The sequence below is a fragment of the Kogia breviceps genome, chromosome 2, assembly GCF_026419965.1.
Source record: "Kogia breviceps isolate mKogBre1 chromosome 2, mKogBre1 haplotype 1, whole genome shotgun sequence".
Taxonomy (NCBI): Eukaryota; Metazoa; Chordata; class Mammalia; order Artiodactyla; family Physeteridae; genus Kogia; species Kogia breviceps.
In genome coordinates this window covers 112270382-112297860 of record NC_081311.1, presented here as the reverse complement: position 1 = coordinate 112297860, position 27479 = coordinate 112270382, and the positions used below count along the sequence as shown (strand labels likewise).

The window sequence follows — 27479 nt, the reverse complement described above, 5'->3', positions numbered from 1 at the left end:
TCACCAGAGGAACAATTCATCTTTAATTATTTGCTTCTGGATTTCTATTTCATACTTGCTCACTCCTCATATTTTTGAACATTCAAATTGTTTCCAAGAAAATAATACTTGTTGATAAACAAGCTTTGCATCTGGCCTTAAAATTTTTTTACTCACTGGAATACCTACAAAATTGCAGTCTGCAGTATGCATGTGGTTTCTAGAGGTACTAGTGGGTTGAATGACAAATATGTTAGAAAATGTAGAGATTTGTTACATGTTTTTAATATTCTTATCTTTTGGAATATTTAGATTTGTTTAAAAATCCCAAATCTTCCTTGTTCATGGGATATTTTTGAGAGATTGGGGCTGTCTAACAGTTTACTGTTAATCTATATGGACAGAGACTAGGAATTCAATATAAAATATCACCAGTAAAACCTGTTCATTGCAGGTGAACTTTCTCCATGTGCGTTACTGAATGGAGGTTGCCATGACCTGTGCCTTTTAACTCCTAACGGAAGAGTGAACTGTTCCTGCAGGGGGGATCGAATATTGCTGAATGACAACAGATGTGTGAGTAAGTAAAGAGAATTGAAATGTGATATAACTGCTCAGAATGGCACACATGGACCTTGAAATTGTTTGAGTATATTTATGAAGTTGTACTCTCTTCCAGTATTAGAGGCCTGGTTGTCTTATCTCTCCATTCTAAAAAGAACTCAGTTTACCATTCTACCTATAGCACCATGTGATAGGTAATGATAACCCAAACAGTGACAAGTGTTGTGTCCCCCTGATTCTGGGCTGGAAGGTGTTGGATTAGCTAGAGAAATACCTGCAAGCAATGATCATCTGAAAACTTGTGTTTATGACTTTGAGGATTCAGTCAATAGCGAAATTAATTAAAGCTGAAATAAAGCAGTGTACAGGCAGTAGCTTAGTAGCTTTGTAGTAAACCCATTCACAGTCCATCAGACTATGTAAATGAGAAAGAATGGCTCACACAGTTTATTTGTAATCATTTCCAAACTGTTAATTAAAAATGTAACATTGCAGCCTTGCATGATGTTTATATCTCCCAAAGGCATTACAATCTTTAATTAGTACCATTACAGTAAATACTTATTAACAGCTAAGTTTCCAAAACTGTTTCTACTATAAATAAGGGTTCAAGTGTTCCAATACTGCCATGAAAAATTAGCCAGCAACATAAAAAGGGTTAATTTCTCTTTAATATTAAGACTATTCATGAGTAAGAAAGATGGGAGAGAAGCATCTTGGAAAATTGGAAATTGGTGAACTCACACTTAGGATGTGTCAATTTTGGACATTTTTTTTTCTCCTCACCTGTATCCTCATCTCATATATTTCATCTTAGAAAATCAATAGAGCTGGATATATCTACATTATAAAAATTAGTATCATAAGCTGTAAGTATTTTTCATCTTTAGTCTTCTTTTGGTCTTTATATACCAAGAGGATGTCCTCTTTTGTTCTTTATTTTAATATGAGCACTTTGTCATCGTTTTCTTTACTTTGAAAACTACTGCACCTAATGCAAGAACATACACGTATTTTCTCACTTTGCAAATTGGTACCACAACCCAAAAAGGCATCTCTTAGCAAAAGAAGTAAAAGACTTTTGTTTAAGAATGTGCCAACGAAAACAAGGGAATGATGTAATTGTTCAGAAGATAGCAAATTTCAATAATTTGGGCCACAGATTCCCACATTTCTTCATCACCTAACACTTCCCTGAATTGCTCACGCAATTGCTTAAACTCTGTCTTTCAGTTTGCTTTGTGGTTTCAGCTGTAATGGTCTGGATCTGATGCTATCTGTAAGCCTGGAGTTTTAGCCATGCATTAGAATCACTCATGTTTCTTTCACAGGTCACTACAGGCCAGTAGTAAACCAATGCCTTTAGTCAGAACAGCAAGGCTTATTTTTATACAGCAGATGCCTGTCACTGCTGAAAAATAGATTAGATACATCTGTCCCTACTAAGCCACCTGCTTCTCACTGTTGATGAGAGGGAATGAATCAGACAGAAAACTATAGTTTTAAACAAGCATAGTTGTAGTCACATAGAACTGTAGAGTGATATTGGATTCCTCAGAGCTGACATATCTTTACAGAAGTATCTTGTATCCACTGTGCATTCATATTGAAATCCTGTGGTCCAGCAGAGAGATTGAAAAGTAACCCTTGGCTTCTTCTTGTCAAGTTCATCTTCAGGAAATGAGGATGTTTCTGGCATATCTGTGTCAACCTCTGAATTAGTTCACCCAGAGCAGTTTATGAATGTTAATGGCAGCATTACAGGGGTGAAGGACCATTTACTAACACCTACCTGAGGGCAAAGGAGGGAAAAACGATTCGGTGTCATAACTCTTGACAAAAAGATTAGGCAATTCCATTTTACACAACATTTCTAACCTTATTAAAACCCATAACAGAAATAAGAATAGAAAATATAATTAGATGAAGCAATTACCTTGTAAGAGAATTGAGGATAGCTGAACTACATTTTTTGTTTCTAGAAAGAGGCAGAAAATACTCAATACTATTTCTTCAAATGAACATACCTAAGCGAGAATTATGCTCATACAATGTTTGTTTTTTCATGATAAACCATATTTATCATGAATAATTTTCATTTTTTCCTTAAAGGCACAATGATTATAAAAGCAAAATATGATATTTGCCATCATAACCATTAGCTTTCACTGGAAATGAGAAATTAAACAGGATATGTTTAAAATAGACAAAATAAGTTAGGAATTCTAATGGACTCTTAGTAAATGGATGAATTTTGCTCAGTTCATGATCTAAGGTGATTGTGTGCAGTAATGTCAGCACTCTTCTTAAGGACAATAATTCTTTAAAGTTAATGATATTTTTAGATTTTTAATTCCTTGTTGCTTCCTCTAAAATGGTATTCTACCTTAGCTACTGACCAGTGGAGTTTCGACTGCCCCAAGAAAAATAAAATTACCTTTAGAGAGGGGTGCTATCATTTAAAAAGTTAAATTATAAGTCTTTAATAGGTAGATAAGGTAGATATTCTAGTAAAATGAGTTAAATTCTAGGATAAGAAAGAAATAAAACACTGGAAACTTTAAACAGTATTTGTGGCTGTTTAATTGATTATTCCTGAAATAAATCCAAAAAACTGATAGTAAAGTTAAGCTGTGTTACCTGCATTGGTAGAAATAAATGAATTCTAATACTTCCAACATAGTTAATATGACTGACTTTCACGGTACAATTTTTCAACAAGCAATGGAATGAGTACATGCAAGCAAATAGCACATAATACAACCAAAACATTGCATCCCAAAAGTTTGCTAGTAAATCTATTATTTAAGAATAAAAGTAAGTCTGTTTTCCCCAAGAGAGGTCTTTCTAAGGCAAGGGTAACATACTGGCACTCCAGGGATGAAACCTAACTGTAGAAAAGCTTTTTGTACTCATGGCTGTTGCCTGGTACTCACAAGTTGGGCAAACCACATAAAAACTCAGGCTTTTAATTTCTTATAAAAATCCTGACATTTAGAAGTGGGACAATATGGCAGTGGTCCACTGGAGCCCATAAGCATCTGGCGCACATGCTTTCCAGTTTATCATTGTCCTTCACTAGCACATCCTAGATTCCCATGCATTTCAAGGAGCAGGTACTGATCACGTGTGGCAGGAAGAGAGGGTCTGCTCCCTGGTACTTCTCACCATGGATAGAGCAAGAGGCTGATGAAAGTAAGTTCAGCAATTCCAGTACTTCTGATTGATAGAAACTGCTATGGAAATTTCTTCAACAGGTAGTTGGGGAGGAAGACCAGTTGGAGGTGAGATTTGAGATGAATAAATTCAAGCATTCAAAGATAAGAACTCTATATACTGGAAAATTTCAATGTATTGAAGAATATACGAGATTTCAATAAGAAAATACAAAAACACTCTCAGTATGTACAGAGCTTATTTAACCGGCTCTTTTTAAAAATTTATTTTTAACATACACTGTTAAGCAAGATTCATAAATATAGTCGCCCAGATTTAAACCCCTCCTTCTTTCCATGAATGTACAGTCACCAAATAATTAACAAAATACACAAGCAGGCATAAAAGAAAAATAAAGTCAGGCAATTCCCCAAAATTTGCAAAGGGAGGTTGAAGATAACACAATAAAAAGTGTCCCTCTTAATTTTTTTGTAAAGAAATGCCATAAACCACTGTCCTTTATTACTTTTATATTTAGATAAATTTTAGTTTATTTTTATAATTAAGATTAAGGGAAACAATTGTTATGACATCAAAAATGTTTGTTATTGTATAAAACGTTGGCTTTTTTCCTTTCAGCTAAAAATTCTTCCTGCAATATTTATTCCGAGTTTGAGTGTGGAAATGGAGAATGTATTGATTACCAGCTCACCTGTGATGGCATTCCTCATTGTAAGGATAAATCAGACGAAAAACTGCTCTACTGTGGTGAGTTTCCAATGTATGATTTACTCATTTCAGAATGTAATTCTTTTTACAGCTTTTGGTGTGATTGTCTCCATTTGTTTTATGTGTATGATTTCCTTAATGCCTCTCATTAACATGTAGATCTAAGGCAAATAATTTGGCTTTGTTCTTATTCAAGAAATATGGGGCACCATATTTCCTACCCAAAACACATGATATTCATTTAAGAATTTCCTCATGGTTTTCCATGCATGAAGTATAAATTTAAATGCAGCAGGAGCATGTCTTTTGAGCTGCTTCATTATTCATCATTAGCAAAACGTTTCAGGCTTACATTCCTAAAAATATGTCAGAAATATCAGTTATTGGGTAAATATTGCAGGTTTACTCTGCAGCAAAAGTCCACCATAAATCAATAGCATGTTGCTGTGTTGATATCAAAGTCTTATTCATTCTATTTTTGCCTCCAGGATTGTCCCAGAGCTAGTGTCCTTAGGTACAAAGGCTGATTGCTTTAGCCATGGTCCCCATTAAATATGGAATTCCACCATCTGTGCCTCTGTAGGTGACACCAAGTGGTAGTCAACCTTTCCTTCTCCCCTGGAAGTAGAGACTGGCTTTTGGACCCTAGTAAGCAACTGTTATTTGCCTTCACTGCAACAATATTTTTCCTGAAAGTTTGTGTTTATGCAATCATTAATAGTTATTGTAGAATTGATCCAGATTATTTCTAAATTAGTCTGATTTATTTTTGTGCTGAAATACAATAGTACTGGTATTATACGCTCTGCAAAATTTAGGAATCTATATCTGGAATTGCTATATTTGGCTTCTATTTTTCTCCTTTGTTTTCTTATATTAGAGAAAGTTAAAACAAGAGGAGGATGGATTTTGGGAAATTTATGTCACTCTTTTACATTGTAGAATAAACACCCTTGGTTAAAATGACAGTCAAATGTAATTTGTCCATAATTTATATGTAACTGAAATCTTAGGGAATTTACCTCAAATGACATGTTTGCTTGAATCAACAGCTATATCCTGTACACCATGAAAATATTAAAGCATATAAAAATGTAATAATAATCAACTTACAAATTCACATTATTATGAATTGGCTTGAGAATATATTTTACATTATTTTTATCTTCTTAGAAGGCTGGTAATATTTGTGTGAGAAGGGGTTAGCAAACATTTTCTGTAAAAGGTCAGCTTGTATTATAGGTTTTGTGGGCCATATATACTCCTGTCACATATTTTATTTTTTTAACAATCCTTTAAAAATGTAAAAATCATTCTTCGCTTCAGAGCCATATAAAAACAGGCTGATAGGCTGCATTTGGCCTGCGGGCTATAGTTTGACAATCTCAGGTATAGATTCCAGAGTTTAGAATCACACTTGAGGTTAAATCTCTGTTCCCAAACGTACTTGTGTGTGACTAGCATGAACAAGGGTACTGACTTCTCTATGTTTTAATTTCTCACTACCAAGCAAATCTAGATGGGGTGATGGTTGGGAGCATTAAATAAACAAATGTACATTTACATCTGCTCAATATAGAGCCTGGCACAAAATTACTTTTCAGTAAATGGCAGCTATTATTATTGTGAGTGGTACCTTCTGCCCCAAATCAGAAAATGTCAGGAGACTCTCATTAAGGTAAATAGAATTCAGAGGCAATTATTATTCTGCTTATAAAATTTTGATAGACATTTTAAGATGATTTCTAAGAGAAATGTATGGATAAGTAGGTGACTCTTGGATTCACTGATTCAGAGATAACATGTTTTGACACTTTTTTCCTTGTTTTAAAATCCTTGTGGGGTACAAAGGAGAGAGGGGATAGGCGTTGGTTTGTCTTTATTACGTTGGAGGTAGAGATTCATTTCTTCAGATTTGAGTATGTGATACATGTTTATTTCTATGCTAGCTTACAGGAATGCCAGAAACAATGATGTGAGTATAGTTTGACGAGGTCTCCGAGTATGAATCACTAAGGTTAAAACAGTCAGAAAGGCTTTTTACTGCATGAACTACTTGATAATGCACAGATATTCTAACCCAGAACTTGGATGCCACACGGCACTTGTTTTATAGACCCACAATCCGGTTATTGTGAATGAGATATCATCTGTGATATTCTTTTTGTAAAAATAGTTCTATAAGCCCTCCAAGTATGTGTTTTACTTTTCTGTGTAAGAAAACAGAAGCTGTCGAAGAGGTTTCAAGCCCTGCTACAATCGTCGTTGTGTTCCTCACAGCAAGTTATGTGATGGTGGAAATGACTGTGGAGACAACTCTGATGAATTAGACTGTAAAGGTAAACACATATTGTATCAACCTCGGAATATTATCATGCTAAGTGTTTCCTAAACTCTTCCAAAGTGTGTTCCTGAGAGCACTATGGTTTCCCCCTTTTAATACATAACAACAATTAGCGTCTGTGGACATACTTTGGTAAATGCTATTGGGGGGGAGTTACTAGAGTCAACTGAAAATTATGACTATATTTTCTGTTTCTATTTCTTTCTTTGCTCACTTCAAAATTCTTTCTCACCTTTTCAGTTGAACCCACCCTATTTATGGGACATTTCTACTAGAATGTATAATACTGAATCTACTGCTCCAAAATGTTCCCCTTCATTCCTTAATTCTCTCTCCTAGCCATGCTCTCATCATTTTCCTACTTATTGGACAGGAAACCTTGGTACTATCCTTGGTTCCTCCTTCCACCATGTTTTATCACCCACATGTCCAATCATCAATAAATCTTCCAATTCTTTGAGATATATTCCCCTTCAATCTACTTTGAGCCTGGATTAACAAAGTAGCCCTTTTATTGGTCTCCCTGTTTCTACTCTTTCCAGTAAATCTGAATTTTTAGTCATGCTAAAACAATTTAACATTTTACCATAGTAATGACTGTGACACATCAGCAACCAGACTACCTGGGATAGAACCCCAGCCCCACCACTAACTGCATGACTTTGGATAAGGTACTTAACCAACCCGTGGCTCAGTTTCCCAAGCTGTAAGAAAAAGAGACAATAGTTAAATAAGTATATCAGTATTAGAATAGAACTTGGCGTATAGTAAATGCTATGTAAACATTTACGTTTTTATCACTTCCCAGATAAAGCATCCCAATGTTTGCAGAATAAGTGACAAGTTTTTAGTTTGACATTTAAGGTCTCCTAAAACCTGGACCCAACAGATCTTTCCAAACCAATTTACCTTTACAAATCTTTCCATCCATTGAAATACTTTATTGGGTAAAATTCATTAAAGACTGAGACAAAAAATTTGTAAGTTCTGTGTGTGCCCTCAAGTAGTTCAAACTCTAAGTGAAAGATAGTCATTTAAACAGGTGAAGATGAATATAAGGTGCTATGATTGCACTATTAGGAACACAGTTTTGTTTTGTTTTGGGGGGCTTGGAAGTATCCTGAAAGGTTTCATAGACTAGATTAAATTTAAGCTGAGTCTTAAAGTATAAATAAGGTAGAATGATCAAAATAGAAGAGAATTCCAAGTAGAAGGACCAATAATGAAAACTGCAAGCAATTTGATATGGTTAGAGCCAGATGGCATATTGGGGAGTGGTGAAAAAAATGAGGCAAGTTAGAAGAAAGAACCAGGAAATGAAGATTTTTTTTGTTTTGGTGCCATGTTAAAGAACATGACCTTTATCCTGCAGTCACCAGAAAGTTTTAAAAAAGAAAAAAACCCTATGATTTTTAGAATGAAAACTCTAATACTGAGATCAGAAGGACAAAACAGTAGCCTATTACAGCAGCCAAAGCTAAGAATAAAGAGGAGAGAGACAGATATAACAGCATTTTAAAAGATAGCATAACAAGTCTTTTGCAGTAATAAACATGGAGGAAGCATGGGAATAGAGGAGATACGTGTGTGTGTGTGTGTGTGTGTGTGTGTGTGTGTGTTTTGTATGCTTTTAAAATATTATTTGTTTTCATTAATTTTTAAATTTATTTTTGTGTGCCTTTTGTTTGTGTGAGATGGGGATAAGATAATAAGAATAGTACACATTCTGAAGTTGGAGCACCTGTAGACATTCAGATGGAACTGTTTGAAAGGTATATAGGTAAATATAGATCTGGAGCTCAGGTAGTAGGTTTAGACCAGAATTATTGATTTTGGACTTCTTAAAGAGAGAGAGCTCAAAGGATATATGGTGTAATAGTTGTTTTAAGGGAGTGCATCAGAATGTCCTGTTAAAAATGAAAGATACTAATATAAAAAGGAAAAGTATACCACAGGACTAATAAAAAGAGCTTCACAAAGGAGGAGGATAAGTTCGCGTTACAGAGAAGGCAAGAGGGCGTGCATAGACTGGAGTGTCCACTGTAATTGGCAAATAGAAGATAATCTCTTGCTTGCCTTCAAGAGAGTCAGTTCAGTGCAATGGCAAGGAAAAGCCAGATCACATTGGATTGAAACAGAATATGAATGGTGAAAGAGTAAAGACAGTGAATACAGATTATTTTTTTAAAAGGTTAATGGTAAAGAAAAGATGTGTCAAGTACAGTTGTAACGAGAAGGCTATAAAAAGTTGAGGAAGAGGGCAGAATGCGTACAAATTATTTTGTAGCTGATAAACGACTGAGAAGTTACTCTGCTGTCTTATACTATATAAGACCTTGGCCAAACACTTGAGTAGCTTACTATCTAAGTTGACACTGTAGTTTAGGAAGAGCCAAGTACATTTGAAAATTAAGTCAACTATTGTTTCATATTATTTATAAAATATTAAAAATGATAAAATGTAGTAAGATACGGGAGTAAGTAGAGGGAAATGGATAAGCATTTGGAAGAAAGGAAACTAGAAGGAGACCATAAAATGGGTATGTTTTATTAGTTATTTGTAAGCAGGAAAGGAGAATATAATGAAAACTTTGAGCTAGGATAAAAATAAAAATATCAAGCTAGAATGTGAAGGAACTGAATAATATATACAGAAAGTAGATTTTAAAGCAAAATTCATAAAAAGAGCTACAGAAATGTAATCAGTTACTGTGGATTTTCTTGGAAAATGGTTTTTTTGAAAAGCAGTAAGTAAATTAGTGTGTTTGGGTTTATGAAATATAGTACCTAGTACATGGTATATGTTTATTAAACTCTTATGTGGCTGGTTGAAGCCATTAAGTCTTCCAAAAGTGTAGATAGGTTTCATTCTGCCTACTGATACCAATATCAACTGCTGAATTACAATAAAATAAATGTTATTTCCCCTTTTTTAAATCTAAACTCTCAATTTCTGTGTTATAACCATCTCAACCATATACTTGGGGGCAGAACTACTCTGAGAATCAAGTTTCTGTCAAAACTTTTCTTTTGTGATAATAATAGTGAAGAGATCATGACAACTGGATATCTTAAGAAACAACAACAAAATTTTATGCCTGAATTTCTTCGTATCTAGTGCAGTACATTTGAAACTGCAAATGCTCAAGCACACGCTATATTACATACTAAAAATTAATAAATTTGAGTAAACGGACTAGCTTCCTTAGGATAAACAAATGGGTAGCTTTTTAGATGAAAGGTTACTTATTACACTTGCATCTTTTAGATTTGATTTTTCTCTCATTTTAAGATTGTTCACATGGTATACTTGTAGGGCACATTTCATACTATAGAGGAAAGACTTACTTGGGTCCTTTTTCCATAAGCCAGTTTCATATAAAGCATTAATTCAGATGTGTGTCCGTCAAACACATGGACACTTGAAGCACTTAAAAGATAATGAAGGAAAAGGAGCACGAACAGGCTCAGGAAGAATGAAAAATGAATGATTTCTCCAAGCCTTTTCTTCTAGTCACTCCTTCTTTGTTTCTTCAGTCAGTGCAACATGGGGATGCAGTGCTTTGTTGTATGTATATATGCACACACACAAACCACATGTTATTGTTGAATGCAAATAAAATAAAATGTAACACAATTTAAACAGTACAATAAAAATGTCAATAAATACAGAGAGATTTTGATAGGCTGTGGAGAGAGGCTATGGTGGAATCATCTGTAAATTATTTGAGGTACTATTACAGTTTTTGTTTGTTTAATTTAGATGTTAATAGTAATTAACATTACTCTTTTTTAATGCCACAAGTCAAAGAATCTATTTACAGAGTGGAAATGGATATTGCAAGGAGTTATTTTTGGTTTCTTATCCTTTGGAAGCAAAGCAAAACCCCCAATCCTCATCAATCTTTTATTACTGCCCCTTTGTAGTAATTCCTTTCATGACTGAGAGCTTTAGACATCAAGCTAGATGGTGAGGATCTAAGGAGATGTTCAGAAAGTTTGTCATTCTGTATTCCTCTTCTGGTTGTGTCAGAGTTTGAGTGAATAGATTTGTAGAGAGTGCAGAATATCCCTCTTTCGCTCCCTGTTGAGATGAATATACTCCCTTTGAGAAGTACATGAACTTCCTCGGGCCATCTGAACACCTTTAGGTGAACTGGAGAGCTAAGTACTTCTGAGATGACCTAGAGGAGAGGCAACTGGTGAGTTTTTCTTTTTTTTTTTTTCCCCAAATTCATAGCAAAACTTTGAAGATTCCACAAACAAGCTAAAGGAAAAGGATAAGCGTGTCTGCAGAGGAAATAATCACTCCTTCCGGGTTCGCATATCCTTAGAGCCTAAGCAGTGAATTCAATAAAAGAGGTGGTTTGAAAGTAAACAGAAGAGATATGACAGCACCTTTCATGTATTTTTTCCTTGTCACCTTCCCTTTGCTACAGGCTGGGTAGGAGAGTTGGAAAAGAAAACGTTGAGTTAGGTTATTTACAAGGAACATCCTAAGAACTAGGGAAAGACTAATCAATTTTATATCTTTCCTACCTGATTAAATATTTTAACTGATATGGAGAAAATAAGGTGGATTCAATAGGAAAATTAAGAAAGTATATGAGGGAAAGAATGGTTTTACTTTCTCTCTTGCTGCTACTTTTGAGCTACCATCCCTGTCAGATCTTCCTTTGTCGTGTCTCGTTGCTATTCCTGGTGTGGCTGTGGTATATTTCCACTCACATTTTGTAGGTGTACTTTTTCCTTTGTACTATCTGGAGGGAAGAGTCTAGTATTTCCCACTCAGGTTACCTTTATCTGGACTACATTATTTTCTGTTCTCTTTTTTCCAGGACTTTTAGCCTGAAGAAAAATTGTCAGAAAGCTTTCATATTTACTGACAAATTAGAGATCCCATCACCTTTCTCCCTCAAGACCCACCCTAAGGGTGAAACACATTTCAATACCTGACTGACCAAAACAACATGAGAAAGGAGCATGGTTGAGGGACTAGAGAGGTAGAGGTTTTGGCAGAAGAAGCATTTGCTTACTTATGAAGTGACATTGTCACTGTTCCCATGTATTTCTCCTGTTCCAGGACTGTCTTTCCTTGTCTACAAATGCTGGAGACGTTAGTCCCCACAACCACCTTGCTCCTGCTGCTTATGGAATTGTGCAACCTTAATATGTCCAATTCCATTGCCACTTATCACCCTATTTAACCCTCTAGTGGTTCCAAAACTCTGTATCAAGTCATGGAATCTATAGAGATAGGATTAGACGTAAAGGGACAATTGGTCCCTATTTGCACATCTCACCCACTCTAGGAGGCCCTTGCCCTCCTCACCAAGATTCAGTAACCTTATTTTTGTTCGCCTGACCCCCTACCTCATTTTTCCCCTTGCCTTTCTCTTAAATACTATTTCCTAACCACTCTTCTCAACTTTAAAGTTATAGTTTCTTTTCTTCTGGTTAGAGTTCCTCTGTTTCTCTTTTTATTCCTAGAATTCCATCCAAGACCGTTTTCTACTTGCTCCACATTTCCACTCTTCTTATAAGCCATTCTTTACACTTACTTCCACCTGAGCCCCCAACACCATTTCTGAAACTCCATTACTGTGAAATCCCTGAATCTCCAGTCCTCTTAACAGTCTGACATGCCATCTCCATGTTCATGGAGTCATAATTTGCCTCTTCACTTTATCTGCCACCAATACCCACCCAGATGGACTCCCTGCCATGTACATAGAAGATACTCTATGGAAGTTTGGAGGGAGATGGAGATGGTGGAATGGGTTGTGATTGCCCCCATTTCTTCAGAATTAGGATTTCTGGTATCCCAAACTCTAACTGCAAGTATTAGATAATCCACATCAAGTAGCTTAGAGATAAATCTTTGTAGACTTCTTTAGGAATATTAGCACTATCTAGAATACTGTTTCACAGATAAATGAATTCTGTCTTCTAAATAACGGGATTATGAGGAATCTTTTGGAACACAACCTCTTAATAGGAGACTGCTGATAGACAGCAAAGTCAGAAACAAAATGTATATGCTTGTCATGATTATTTTCTATGTTATATATTCCATTTATTGTTTCCACTGAAAAATATTGAATGTGAAATGTAATAGAAAAGAATATGGAAGAGATTTTGCTTTATTTAGGCATAAAAGAAAAATATCTATTTTTTCCTGTTTGGAACAGTGTATTTATCTCTACTTATAATGGCATTCTCTGTTTCAAATGATGTTATTTTTAATGAAGAAAACAGTGAAGTAATTATCATTGCAAATTGTAAATAAAACATTTATTCTAATCATCATTTAAATACAAATAAGGATACAGTTGCAAGATACAATTAAATATAATAAGAGCAGTACATTATGAAATACAAAATGACATACACACCCTTGAATAAAATTTGCATATTTTAAGATAGCATTTTAACTATTTACAATTGATATAATTTATATTTATAATTAAATAGGCTCTTTAAAATATCAACCCTAGTAAAAGTGGCATAATCAAAGAGCCCTTCAGGTTGTACATTAACATAATCAACCTGTGGAAATTTGAATTTGGAATAAAAATCTCACCTAAATTAATCTAACACAAAACAAGCCATGCACCTGTTCACAACATATTGCTGAAAACCATTATATGGTAATGAATGTGTAAGCAAAGTGAAAAGGAATATATGATGAAGAATAAACTATTCTGTATAAAGAATATGTAATGATGATAGCATATCAAAACTGATTTTCATCTAAGCATAGCAGGGATTTGGAAAGCCATACTTTCCAACAACAGAGACAAGTCATACCACATTTGTATGTTTCTTGGCATGAGGAATCCGTATTTCCTATACCAAATGTTAGTAATATGGCCATGTGAAAGGGGATAACTTAGCATGATGACTTTCTAGCAGTGCTGAACTATTCCCTCTTTGAGTAGATAAGGCAAATACTCTGGTTTCTCCCTCTCAATCTCTGACTCTGTCTTTGTGTCTTTTTATCATAGCAGGGAATGTTTCACTTTTTCTTAGCAAACAGATCAGGATTTCTCTGTACACACTCAATCAGGCATTTGCTTAGTGTCATACCTTGTATTTTGAAGTTGGAAGGAGAGAGAAGTTTCAGCAACATTTAATTTTGTTGTTGTTGTTGGTTTAGCGCTGATATGGTATGATAGGGAAAACAAGGCACGGTCCCTGCTTACAATTTAATGGGGGGAGAGATACATAAACAGGCTATTGCAATGCAGTATTATAAGTACTACAATGTAGAGAAGAACAGCGTGACAGGGGAAGATGTATGAGGCATCTAACCCAAGCTTGTTGTTGGGGGTTATGGGTCAAGTTTGACTGCCCAGAGTTAAAAAGGCAAAACCAAACAAAATTGTAAGAATTAAAGTACTCAAAATATTATGCAAGGAGTCATTTTCTATCTCCTCTATCCATTTGTTTATTTACCTGTTTTTCTAGTTTCAACCTGTGCCACTGTTGAGTTCCGCTGTGCAGATGGGACGTGCATTCCAAGATCAGCACGATGCAACCAGAACCTAGATTGTGCAGATGCTTCAGATGAAAAGAACTGCAGTAAGATATTCCATTACATTTTGTTTGTTCATGCCTGTGCACCTTTGGCATTACATTGAACAGTGTCTAACTCTTCACTGAACCTTGTCCAGAATTGATATGTAATTAACCCTTGTTGTGTAGGATAATTGCATATTTACTTCTTCAGATGAGGTTAACTTTTCTTGTTTCTATGACCTATATAGAAGGCTCATAATCTCTGCAGATGAGGTGTTTTTCATTTTTCTGTTGACCTCCTTATAGATAATACAGACTGTACATATTTCTATAAACTTGGAGTGAAAACCACAGGATTCATAAGATGTAATTCTACCTCACTGTGTGTTCTGCCAACCTGGATATGCGATGGGTCTAACGACTGTGGAGACTATTCAGATGAATTAAAATGCCCAGGTAATTCTAGAAGACAAAACAGTCTTTGCCTTGAAGATTTAAGGGCTGGTTGTATAGCATAAACTTATTAATTTTCATTCTTGATACTCAATGGCTCAGATTAAAACAAATATTGTAGACTAAATTAAAATAATCACCCTGTGCTAGACATGCCACTTTATATTTTTAATGACTTATGGAATGATACTTGAGAAATCTGTTCTGCGTTTGGATCAGTTTCCTTTTTCATGTTCAGTTCCTCATTAATCCTTTTAAAGTTGGTGATTACGTCTTAAAATGGGTAATCTATAAAGTTTTCACAGAAGTAGTATATACTGAGAGAAAACTATCTATAGACTAAAGGGAGGGAGGCTATGTTTCTCACCACTGACTTTACTCCTGTTATTATACAGCTTGTATTGTCAAGTTAGGCTATTTGATGCAGTTTATACAATCTTTTGGCATGCTAGTATCGGTAACATGATAGTTATCATTACTGGATCAATGTCAGACTGGTATATTTATATATATTAGCCATCTTTACCTACACAAGCACTGAAAATATCATCTGCATTCTTACGAGAATGCCTTCCATGAGAAGGTCATGAACCTATTTCTTTCTAACTATTTAAGGAAACAAATTTTAAAATATATAATAATACCAGAAAGAAAGATGTTAAATTACTATAACTGAAAGTACATATGCTTGTAGTATACTATTACATGTGTTCTCATACTGCTGTTTCCTTCTCCTGACCCTGCTGCTAGTCACTTTTTTTCCATGCTTAGTAGATGTGTAATAATTTTTTGAAACATTTTAGGAAATTATATTTGTAGGTATTCCACACACAAGTGTATACAATACACACACACACACACATATGATCTACTCTAAAGAATTGATATTCTTAATGGTACATAATCAGTCAATTAACTGGGAAATAGCAGATTCCTTTTTTTTCTTTTCCCCATTGCTCATCAGTGTGTGACACTCTGTGATGTTCCTTTTGGGTTTGAAAAGACTCACTGTATCCTAGGAGGAATTGGATAACTTCTCTGGAGGCACTGGCTCATTGCAGATCTACATCTTTTCTTTTTTTTTAAACTTTATTCTTCATTATATAAAACATTAAATAAATATAGAAAATTGCTTTAGACTCATGGAAACTGGGTGTTTAGATTCTTATTCCAGTGTTTCTTCTGCAATAATTCTTTATCTCATTATGGCTATAGTTAATTTTTAAAATTATTTTGAAGGCAGTATAACTAGGTATCTATTAAGCTTGTAAATATATATATTTTTTACTTTATTTGTAGTCTTTATATATTTCTAAGATTAATAAATGATTTTGAAAGCTAACTTTCAACATTAATAGAGAATAGTGATTATATTGGGGAAGTAGGAAAGGGGCATTAATATACACTTATGAAACAGGTGGACAGACAAACAGGAAGCCAGTAAAAGGTCAGTCTAAATATCTTAGGTTATATCTAGACAATATTCTAAGAAAAAGTAAGACATCCAGCACAATCAAGACTTTTTGTGTTAATGATAAATTCCTCCAAAAAGTAGTTTTCATTTTTAATTAGATCTACAAAGTTGGCATTAAAAAGTAGAATGGAGGTAATTTTTGTTACCTTAAAATAGTCATAATGTATCACTATAGTGTGATGCCATGTGTACTCTAAGATTTATTTCCTGATTGGCTGTGAGCCAGTCACTAAATTTATGTAAACCTGAAGGTGCAAGGGGATGAATGACATCCAGTAAAGAGAAAAATCTAGTATTTTGTATGTGTCTTGGAGGTTATAATAATAATACTCTACAACCTGAAAAATATATAATTTATAAAACAATTTTATATGCAGATACTTTTTATTCTCATGATATTTTTGTTAGGTATGACAATTTTAGAGATTCTACTGCAACTTGCTTTTCTTCCTTCCTTAAAATAGAGAGTACATATATAAATCTTGTCAAAGCATATGTACCCACTAAGTATGGAGCACCAAGTTTACACTTTCTCAGCAAAAATCTACTAATGATTTTATAATGTAATTTATTTTTCACAAGTATGGAATTAAGAATATTTTCCACCTAAAATGATTCTTTAGCCTTTGGCTTACTCATTTTATAGTCATCTATAAAAAGTTTTATTTTATTTTTGTTAACTCCACATTATTTGGATTTAACAAGTTTTTCCATTAATATCCTCTTTCTGATCCAGGATCCAATCCTAGATTCGATTTGGTTATCATATCTCCCTGATTTCCTTTGGTCTATGCCAGTTTTTTAGCTTTTCCTTGGTTTTCATGACCTGGACTTTCTTTAATGTCCTCAGCTCAGCTCTTTTTATTTAAGTTTTGTTTTTATTTACCTCTTCCATTTCAAGGAGTATTACTATTTTGATATCTACCTATATTGCAGAAGTCTAAGATTAATTTAATTTATTTGACATTAAATTCTATATTTTATCACAGTTCAAAACAAACAGAGATGTGAAGAAAATTATTTTGGTTGTCCTAGTGGAAGATGCATTTTGAATACCTGGGTATGTGATGGTCAGAAAGATTGTGAGGATGGACTTGATGAATTCCACTGTGGTGAGACATTATATCTTGCTTTACTTTTATAAACTATGTTATTATTTATATACTGATGTTCTCTTACATAGAGATTGTACACAAAATATTGCTAATTGATTTTAACATCAATTTTTATTTTGATTAAATATCACAAAATGGTAAAAATTAAAATAGAACAGAAAAACTTATAATGGGGAATAACAATTTCCCATACAGCCTTTTCTTTTAACCTTTTCTATTTTTGTTAGTGGTTACCTCCATTAATCAAAATGATATATTTATACCTTCATTTCCTGACTTATTAAGTTTAGATGGTAATGTATTAACCTTCTACTGTGAAAAATAAGGATTTAGCTCACACAACTCATTATAGTGTCCCTACCTCTTATTGACTATTATTATCCTAAATGTTTCTGTTAATTACATGTATAGATTAAAATAGTATAGTTAAACTTTCTTCAAACTGTTGTCTATCATTATCCACATCCTAATTTCTGTGTGTGTACATTTCATTTCACTTGGCAAGGTAAGAAAGCATTTTAAATTTTTATTTTTATAAAATTTATGGATTTTATGATTTTCAGGCCAAAAAAATTCCTAAAAAAGCATAAAAAGCATATATTCACTATTTTCATTTAACACAAAGAGCAAACACTGTGATGAATAGACAGAGTAGGAGAAAAGATTAAAAATGGATTGTCTAAGAAATGCCAAAGTCCCATAAAAGTAAATGTCATCATGAAATATGAAGGTGCATTTTGTTTGATTAAGATGCCATATATCTTTACATTAGAGCCAGATTCTGAACGAGATTAACAAAGAACTTTACAAATAGTTTATGTAGAGTCATACTTCCTGGAACAGAAGCCATTATATGGTTGTATCTTCTTTAATTTTATTTTTTCTGGGCTTCAGTTTTTCTAAATGTCTCTCTTTTCACAGGTCATGTTAGTAAATATTTCAAATAAAAATACAAAGTTTTTAAATAGTTTATATGATAAAAATCAAATTTTTATTTTTATAGTCATTTACATTTTGAACGTATTAATTTGGTAGGATTTTATTCTTGGGTGTTTCCTGGTGATAAATGGACTAAGGGTGGAGGAGAGCAATCACAAACTTTGGAAATAAATGGAATACACCATTATAAATGCATAACTTGGTAGTAAAATACCAGCCACCATGCCAATGAATATGGATGTTATTAGTCAGATTTAAGTGTTCCCAAGGGAGAGAAAGGAAAACATCAATGTGTTATGAATAGGTACAAAACTGATGGCTTGTCATCAAGCTAAAACCCCCTGAGTCACGTCACCTTTAAAAACAAATGTATATGGTGGTGAGTTCACCATATTTATGACCTTGCCTAGGATGTAATTTTTTTCTCCAACTGTTCAAAAATAGATTAAAAATTAGGAAAAAATGACTAGACCACACTTGGAATATTTATTTTATATCTGTACCCTACATGTTAGAAAGACAGTAATGTACTTAGGGAGAGTGACCAGCATATTGACTAGCTCAAAGTCAAACCCTGTGAGATTATGTTGAAGGAACAATGTTGTATAACCTGGATAACTCAGAGGGAATATGCAAGCCGTGGTCAAAATTTTGTAGCACTGTCATAGAGAAGGGGATTCTGGCTCGTTTTATTTGGGATGGCTGGTTTTAGCAAAGTCTAAAGAACTTTCTCAAGTTGGATCTTTCCTAAGAATGTCTCAAAGGATTTATTTTTTCTTTTGCACCTAAAACAAACATTCTATGGGTTTTTTTTACTTGTATTTTGTTTTTTTTTTAGATTCCTCTTGTTCTTGGAACCAATTTGCATGTTCTGCACAAAAATGTATATCTAAACACTGGATTTGTGATGGAGAGGCTGATTGTGGAGATGGATTAGATGAGAGTGATAGCATTTGTGGTGAGTTGTTTCTTTTGTGTTCTCATTCAGTTTGTAGGAGTATATTACATATGCTCTATTGTTTTAGGGTATACAGAAAACTTTGTCTTTTACTTTGTTAAACTTAACATTAAACTTATATGTATATACATTTTGATGTAACTGTTTTTATTATTTTTATGACAACTTATCAGTCTACAATTTTTCACATATACATTTACTATTAGAGTTTTAGGATTTTTTGCTGAATATTGACACAATGAATGTATTTGCAAATTGTATTTCTAGTCTTCAGTGACTTCTTTAGAATGGATCTCAATGATTGAGATTACTTGGATCAAATGATTGAAAATTTTCTCTTTGCTCTTGATAAGTATTGCTAAGTCACCATCCAGATTTACTATGCAGGTTTATACTGCCATAAGCCACACATGGTGTATGTTTGTGTATTATAGTAATTACGCTATTGAATTGTTTTAAATGGAAATTAAGGAAGCAGGCTATTGTATATGATTTTAAAATGTACTTTAACATTCAGCTTTATAGGATTAGTGGTAGAGTCAAATGTCTATGTTTACTATACGTCAGCTACATTGGATAAAAACCAATGTGATTGCTTTTAATTAATCACGGACATTTAACAAATAATTTAAATTTAATTATTAAATGAAATTTTTAAGAGGTAGAAGAAGGAAGCAACCTAATCTCCATATGTTTGTTATGGTTGGCCAGGCATTCTAGTAAATTATTTACATGTCTGTCTATTTATCTTTCTCATCTGTTTCCATATGTGTGTTTGTACTTATAGCTATATATTCTTTGTTCATTATATCAACCCTATTTCATAATTGTTATTGTTCTCATTTAAGAGAGAAAAGGACCTGAGTCATAGAATAAGGCTCACTTATGGAGTTAAGTGTACTTAACACATTTTTTAAATTTTCAGGAGTTGTGGCCTGCTATTTAGGTCACTACCATGGAAAAAGGAATATAAGATTTATAATGTTCACACTAAAATGAAGTTCTCTGTATGTAGCATAAAATTGGAGATATCCTCAGAAAGTAGGCAATTTATTTTCCTGTATTAAGCCACCTAAAATCTTTTTATTTACACAGCTGAAACAATTTAGTTATACAACAGATAAATTTAAATGAAGAAAGATTACTATCGAAAACCTCTGAAAGGAAAAAGAAATCATTAATTAATTAGATGACTGGCCAGTCTGTTTTAATTACTTTGTTTCTCCTTGCTATTAAATACTTCTTTTTTAAAAAAAAAAATTTATTGGATTGTAGTTGATTTACAATGTTGTATTAGTTTCAGGTGTACAGCAAAGTGAATCAGTTATACATATACATATATCCACTCTTTTTTTTTCTTTTTTTTTTTTTTAGATTCTTTTCCCTTATAGGCCATTACAGAGTATTGAGTAGAGTTCCCTGTTTAATTTTAACAAAAGGACTACCAATTCACAGCAGGTTGAACATGTTTCCAGTCTCTAACATTATCTTGCTTTTGACCCTTTGTTTAATTCTACACTAAATGGCTCCCCTGATACCTCTATCCTTCTTAAGTGGACACAGTATAATAGAAGTGGTAAAGACTCTAAAGTCATACAGAGTTGAATTCTCCCACGTCTGCATTTTCCAGCTGTGTGATCATGGGCTGGTCCATTTTATCCCTTATTCCTCAAATTCCTTACCTGTTAAATGGTTACAAGACATCTACCTTATGTAATTATTGTGATCAGCTGACATGGCCAACGTGTACTCTATAAATGAATTTATTCCCATTCTCTTTTGTTGTGTTTCTCCTGCTCCCTCCCTTATTTTTCAGAGTGGTATTGTCATGTCAATGTCTATCAATGTCCTGATAAGTTTTTTAAAGGATTTAATGATAATGAACATATTTACCTGTCATCAAAACACCCAGTCTATTTAATATAATCACAGGCTGCAATTTAGATGCTACCAAGCTGTTGTTACATAAAAATTACTGCTTTAGACCAAGCGTCAGTCAATGACTTGGACTTAATATTTTAGGATTGGAAAGGAACTTTATAAATAATTTATCTCAGTGGTTTTCAACCTTTAGTGTACAAAAAATCCTATTCAGAGGTTTGTTAAAGATGTAAATTCTTAATCCCCATCTCCAAATATTCTGATGTAGACATATTCTTTCTTCATAAGCACATAGTGGTTCTGACTTGGGATTTGAGGATTCACTTATAAAAATCATAGTCTAAGTTCATCTGCATCATGTGATAGATGAAGAAAGAAAAACTCACAGAGGTTAATAAATTTGCCTGAAGTCACTCAGTGAATCAGTGATGACAGACTTGGAACAGAATTCAAGTTTCTGAAATACTTACTAAATTGGATAGTAACTCTCACCAATCAAATATTATATCTGAGTAGGTACCCAAGATGGATCTGGTAGAATTCCTTCAGCTTGTCTTCCTTCTCCCTTGGGATTCATGTCCCTGAGAAAGGCAATGTGTCTCCAGATGACAGTGGTAATTATGGAAGGAAGCCATGAGTTTTTTCCTTGGCCCATTTTCTTTTAAATTGACCATGATGTTTTGGCATGCTCTTAACACAGAATCTTTAACCACTTTAAAGGGAGCCAGAAAATTAGCTGCAAAGAGCTTTATGCCATTTTATGGTTTTAGGTATCTTAGTAATTATCTAGTCATAACCCTCATTTTAGAGTGAAACTCAGACACTGGTCTTCTGCAAGGTCATACAAAGTTAAATTTCTCAACAGTAAAATCAATGCTATATCTATTATGCCTCCCTTGGGAATAAATTGGAGTGATAATAAAAAAGTAGACAAGGGGTGCTAAATGTATCGAAACTTCCATAGCAGAAAGAATGCAATTTTTTGCATCTCCAGATAAATAATAAAAATATTATAAAAATTAAAGCACTAACTGAGAGTCTAAGAGTGAAAGTGACACTCTATGTTCTTATGACAAGCCTTAAAAAAATAGATAAGGAGGAATAATGTAAAAACTTGTAGGAAGAGAATTTTATTATAGAAAGTACTAAAGACAATAGGTAGCAAGTAAATTCATTTTTAAATTAAAGCAACATTTGTTTAATAGATTTTCTTTATAATTTCTTCCAGTAATAGATATCATATTAAACTCATTCTATTAGCACTGATCCTCAACAAATAAGCAAATCTGAATTACCTGGGAGACTTTTCAATATTCACTTGCCATCCTGTCATCCCAATTAAAGTATATGTAGGAAGAGACATGTTTATGTTGAAAAAGATCACCAGGAGGTTGCACTTTGTCAGCCTGCTGTACTCCCATATTGATAACATTGCATTAAAAAACATGTTCTTCTCATAAAAACTCTATGGCTGAAAAGTAAGGTGATAATTGGTAATCCAATTAAAGTAGCTTTAAAGGTTTGGAAACAGCTATCCATCAATCTAGGCAGTCATATTTTCTTCTTGGAGTTACTAACATTTTTTTAATAATTCTTACAACTTGTTTTTTAACATCTATCTATGGGTAGCATTTGGTCACAAGAAAGTGAAATTAAAGGGAAGTTAAATTTGGGGGACATGTTACTGATTCACTCAACAAATATTTTATATACATAACAAATAAACCATTCAATATGTATAACTGTACTTGGGGCTTGGGAAATACCAGGAGAATGAATCATTTTCTAATTTTACTTGATTACCCTATGCCCATATAAAGAAAAACAAAGAGAAACCACCCATGACCCTTTGAATTTACAGTCAACAAGCATTTCTTTTTTTTTCCTGTATACATTTGAAAACAACATCATGCAACTGAAGGAACATTGAATTGATAGAGTGAAGAAAACGTAGATTCTGTTTATTAAGTATGTAAAAGCAAAGGGAACATGCATACATTTATACTTTTCAACAACACAAGGTGGGGAGGAACAGTAATGATATTACTGGTTAAGAGAAGACACTTAGGAATCAAAAAGGTTTTGGACTCCCAGCTCAACATGTGGCTCCCTCTGCAATATGTGACTTCTGCAAGCTTTCCAACTTCTCAGAGCCTCAGTTTCCTTTTCTGTTAAATGAGACTAATAATAGTTCTACCATTTGGGGCGATTGTGATGACTAAATTAGTTAATATGTTAAGTGCTTAGCATATATTAAGCAATAAAAATGCTGTTATTATCCTTATAGGTTCAGTTCTTTTGAAATTTTATCTCAGTTTATTCACAATGAGGTTTCTATGTTTTGCTACATTTTACAAGGAGAACATACTCATTATTTTCTGCCATGTAGCTTTAAGAAATAGAATACTTGCTACTGAGAAGGAATGCATTCTGAGAGGAAACTGTCTATAGGGGATGGATAATATGTGATGATTCCAAATAACTACAGTTTTTTCCTTGTCAGTGGCATTCTTCTGCTTCCCTTCTTGTCTATAGGAAATGAAATTATAGATCTTTCTCAGCGGACATGCTGTGTGTGATCTTAATGGCATTTTTTTTTTGGTGGGTTTCAGGTGCCATCACCTGTGCGCCTGACATGTTCAGCTGCCAGGGCTCCCATGCCTGTGTGCCCCGACACTGGCTGTGTGATGGTGAAAGGGACTGTCCAAATGGAAGCGATGAGCTCTCCACAGCAGGCTGTGGTATGAACACTCATGGGGCTGTCTATGAAAGAAAGCTACTGCAGCATCCTCAGACAGTTGCTTTTGTAGTACTCACCATATCACCTTTTCTCTCACTTTCCCAATCCCTGGACTCATACGTAGTATCAGAATTAATCAGGTGGAATGTCGTCATCATGGTAGTTCAGCAACCCCTCTAACCACTGTTCAGAGTGTTTCCAACATGAACAGAGGGATTATCCATTTTAAAACTGGTTTTGATGCACGAAGATTTTTCACTTCATTTCTGAGATTATTTAACTATGCTGTGTATGTGTGTGTGGTGGGTTTGTTACTTCCTTTTTAGCATCTTCCCCCACCCTCCCACCCCACACTCCCATTGAAGGCTTTTAGATTGCCTATTACAGATACTCTGTAAATGGCTGCTGTGATCCTAAATAACTACTGATCAGAAGGTCAGTAAACACCTATTAGTCCTACGGATAGGATATTAGCCCTTAGTTCAGGTAAAAATAGTATGTATATAGCTGAACGAAGCTGGGGAATCAGAGGAACACCTTTGGAGGCCAGACAATTTACTAAGTTTCTAACCCTAGGTCACCTCAGGAAATTTTCAGGGGATTACTCAATAGTAAAAATTTAGATAAATTCCTTTGCATGATCAGGAGAATGAAGGGACTATTTGAATGCTGATCCCAAGGTCACATAGGGGATCTGTTGAGCAATTTATTAGGAACAGTGCTGTGAACTCTGCTTATTAAAGTGAAGTCTACCAGTCATCTCGCTGATGACCTGTCTTCAGGTCTTTAAAACTGTAATTGAAGCCATAATGTAATAGTGTGTGTATGTGGGTGTGTGTGTATGGGGGGTATTTAAAGCAGAGAAGAAAAAAGAAGACTTTGAGGCAGGCTTGTGTGCACAGAGCTCATGCTATTGTAGAATAAATCAGTTTGATCTTGAAACTGATATGTGTGCCTGTAAAGGTCAATGGGGCCACTGAGGGCTACATAATAAAGGATTATGCATCAATTCAGGGATCCAGATGGTCCCTGTATACTGTTGCTATTGTAGCAAGTTAATGCTCCAGGACACATATTAACACTTTTGGACCACATGGGTGCTATTAAGTAAATTATGTTAAAATACAACAAATTGTACTGAAGTGACCTGAAAGCATTAATTCCAAATAAGCCTCTGTTGCTTAGTATCTTAAAGAATAATTCATGCATTAGAATTGGCATAATTCACTTGAGTTATATAAGCTGTCACACAGTTAAAAGTTAGAGTAGTGATTAGTAACTGAGTTTTACTTTGATTATAATGGGCAGTTTTGAATGCTGCTCCTATGTGGCTTCTGTATCATTTTAAAAAATAAATTTGTTGAAAATTAGTTACACTTGATTAAATTTAAGTAATTCTTTTTGTTTCACCTGCTCATGTCTCTTTTTAATCATTACTGAGTTTTGAAAGCAGAGATTTCCTTTCTTCATGTAGTGTGGGGCAGTTTGGGGATCAGGAGCTGATAAGCATGTAAAAGAATAATTATAATAACTTAAGTGTCAGAATGATACATAGAAAAGATACTAGGTCATCACAAATAAATATTGTGTAAAAAACCTTAGAAGTCTCATGGAAGGATTTCGAAGAAAAGTGATAACGTTATCTCAGTTGTGAAGGAAAAAGAGAAGAAAGAGAAGTGTTCTAGGTAGAGGAAAGTGCCTATTAAGACATGAAGGGGAGAGATTAGAAGGCATGTAAATTTTTTCAGGTGCCCATTATACATCAGTTATTTTGGTAGGTGCTTTTATTTACATTATTGAATTTCCACAGTATCTCAGTGAAGTGCTTTTGGGGATCTGCCAAAGATAATTGTTGTATAGATAGGGATTGAAACAGTAACTAGGAATGTACAGAGTACCTAAAATGAGCCGACCTGCTTCATGTACCTTATCTAGTTCTTGCAGAAAATGTATCAGATAGATTTTATTATCCTCATTAAACAGATAAATAAACAGATGCACCAAGAAGGTAAATAGCTTTCTTAGGATAAAACTATAAGTTGAAGAGCAACTTTTTGCAAAGCCTCCCCCGTTCCAGTGTACTATAATAACATGTAGAGGATTCTATTTTTTTTTTCCACTTAAAAAAAATTAAGATATAATTGACCTACAATATTGTGTTAGTTTTAGGTGTGCAACGTAATGATTTGATATGCTTATATCTTATTACAAAATGGTTACCACAACAAGCTTAGTTAACATCCATCATTTAGCAGATTCTTAACATTTGAAATATCCCAAACCTTGAGTCATATCATAGCATTTACCCTTTCCATGTAAGAAAAGTAATTAAAATATTTAAATGATCAAACTTCTATGATGCTATACATATACTATTAAAGTTTATTTCCTCTGCACAAGTCAGCTGAAGTTTTACTGCACATTTTAATCAATCATTTTTCCTGCTAGTTAAGGCCCTTGCTAGAGATTACTTTCATGGATCAGTATTCCAAAAGGATTGACGTTCCATTTTATGGATCGATATTCCTAATTTAGTGTGGTACTTATGGTTGGGCTCATCTCATCATAGATCTTAACAACCTATTTCAACACCCCACTCTTGAAGTCACCCCAAAGTTTTATTTTTCTCTTGAAAACAGTAACTTTCTTAGCCCTTTTGATTTTCTTTTCACTTCCATCATGAGCATTAGCACTTGGTGGTCTTTTCAGGTCCATTTTTCACAAAGAAGCAGGTTTTTATCACTTTACTAGCTTTACTGCAAGCATGAGGAGAGAAAAAAAACCCAGCCACATTATTATAGTTGAGTGATTTTTTTTATCACATCTGAACCTTTGAATTCATCCTTCAGCAAACTTACAAATTGCTAAATGGCCTGAAATTTCAAGGTCACTCTAGAATTGTTGAACATATTAACACTAAAACTTTGAATTATATATATTTATATTCATATATTCAAATACTACTTATACTGAAATACATATATTAATATATATTATTAATTTATCTGATATATGGAATGTTTAGCTAAGTTTCCTTTTTTAAATAACCATGAATTATTGAGTGTATTGAGTATAATAACATATATTTCCCAAACTCATAAAGGAGGGGAACATAAAATAGGTGCTCATCTAACTTAATTTCTTGTGATGTCTTTCTTAGCTCCCAATACCACATGTGATGAAAATGCTTTCATGTGTCATAATAAAGTATGCATTCCCAAGCAATTCGTTTGTGACCATGATGATGACTGTGGAGATGGCTCTGATGAGTCACTGCAGTGTGGTAAGTATATATAAACTTTTCATGGAGAAGATTTTCGGGCTGAGTAACAGTCTTTTAAAATGACTCCAGGAATATATAAATAAATAACAAAAGCAAAGAAATACATTTCTTAATCTCACTAAGAACATGTAACTTCAGTAATGTAGACACACCACATATAACCTCTTTAAACACTACCATAATTACACACTTAATTTGAAAATTATGCTTACTTGTTGTAGTGTATTCTTATCAAGAACCACACTGGAAAATGTTGATAAAAATGTCTTTGGTTTTAAGTACTTTGAAATCCCTTTTATTTTAAAGACAATATATAGCTGGTTAGTTCAATCTTACAGCGAAA

The 27479-nt window shown here is 33.9% G+C and overlaps 1 protein-coding gene across 7 annotated transcripts in view; it reads left to right on the top strand.

Moving 5' to 3' along the window:
* The window catches only part of LRP1B (LDL receptor related protein 1B), a 1895525-nt gene that overhangs the window by 1601286 nt on the left and 266760 nt on the right, over positions 1-27479 (top strand). For 6 of the 7 annotated variants that reach the window (XM_067025946.1, XM_067025948.1, XM_067025945.1 and 3 more), the window contains 9 exons: positions 434-559; positions 4339-4467; positions 6648-6767; positions 14243-14356; positions 14600-14749; positions 17210-17332; positions 19113-19232; positions 23726-23854; positions 27014-27136. In XM_067025946.1, coding sequence (XP_066882047.1) covers positions 434-559; positions 4339-4467; positions 6648-6767; positions 14243-14356; positions 14600-14749; positions 17210-17332; positions 19113-19232; positions 23726-23854; positions 27014-27136 — 1134 coding nt within the window. The remainder of the gene's footprint in view (positions 1-433; positions 560-4338; positions 4468-6647; positions 6768-14242; positions 14357-14599; positions 14750-17209; positions 17333-19112; positions 19233-23725; positions 23855-27013; positions 27137-27479) is intronic. The other variant, XM_067025949.1, reaches the window with a different exon arrangement.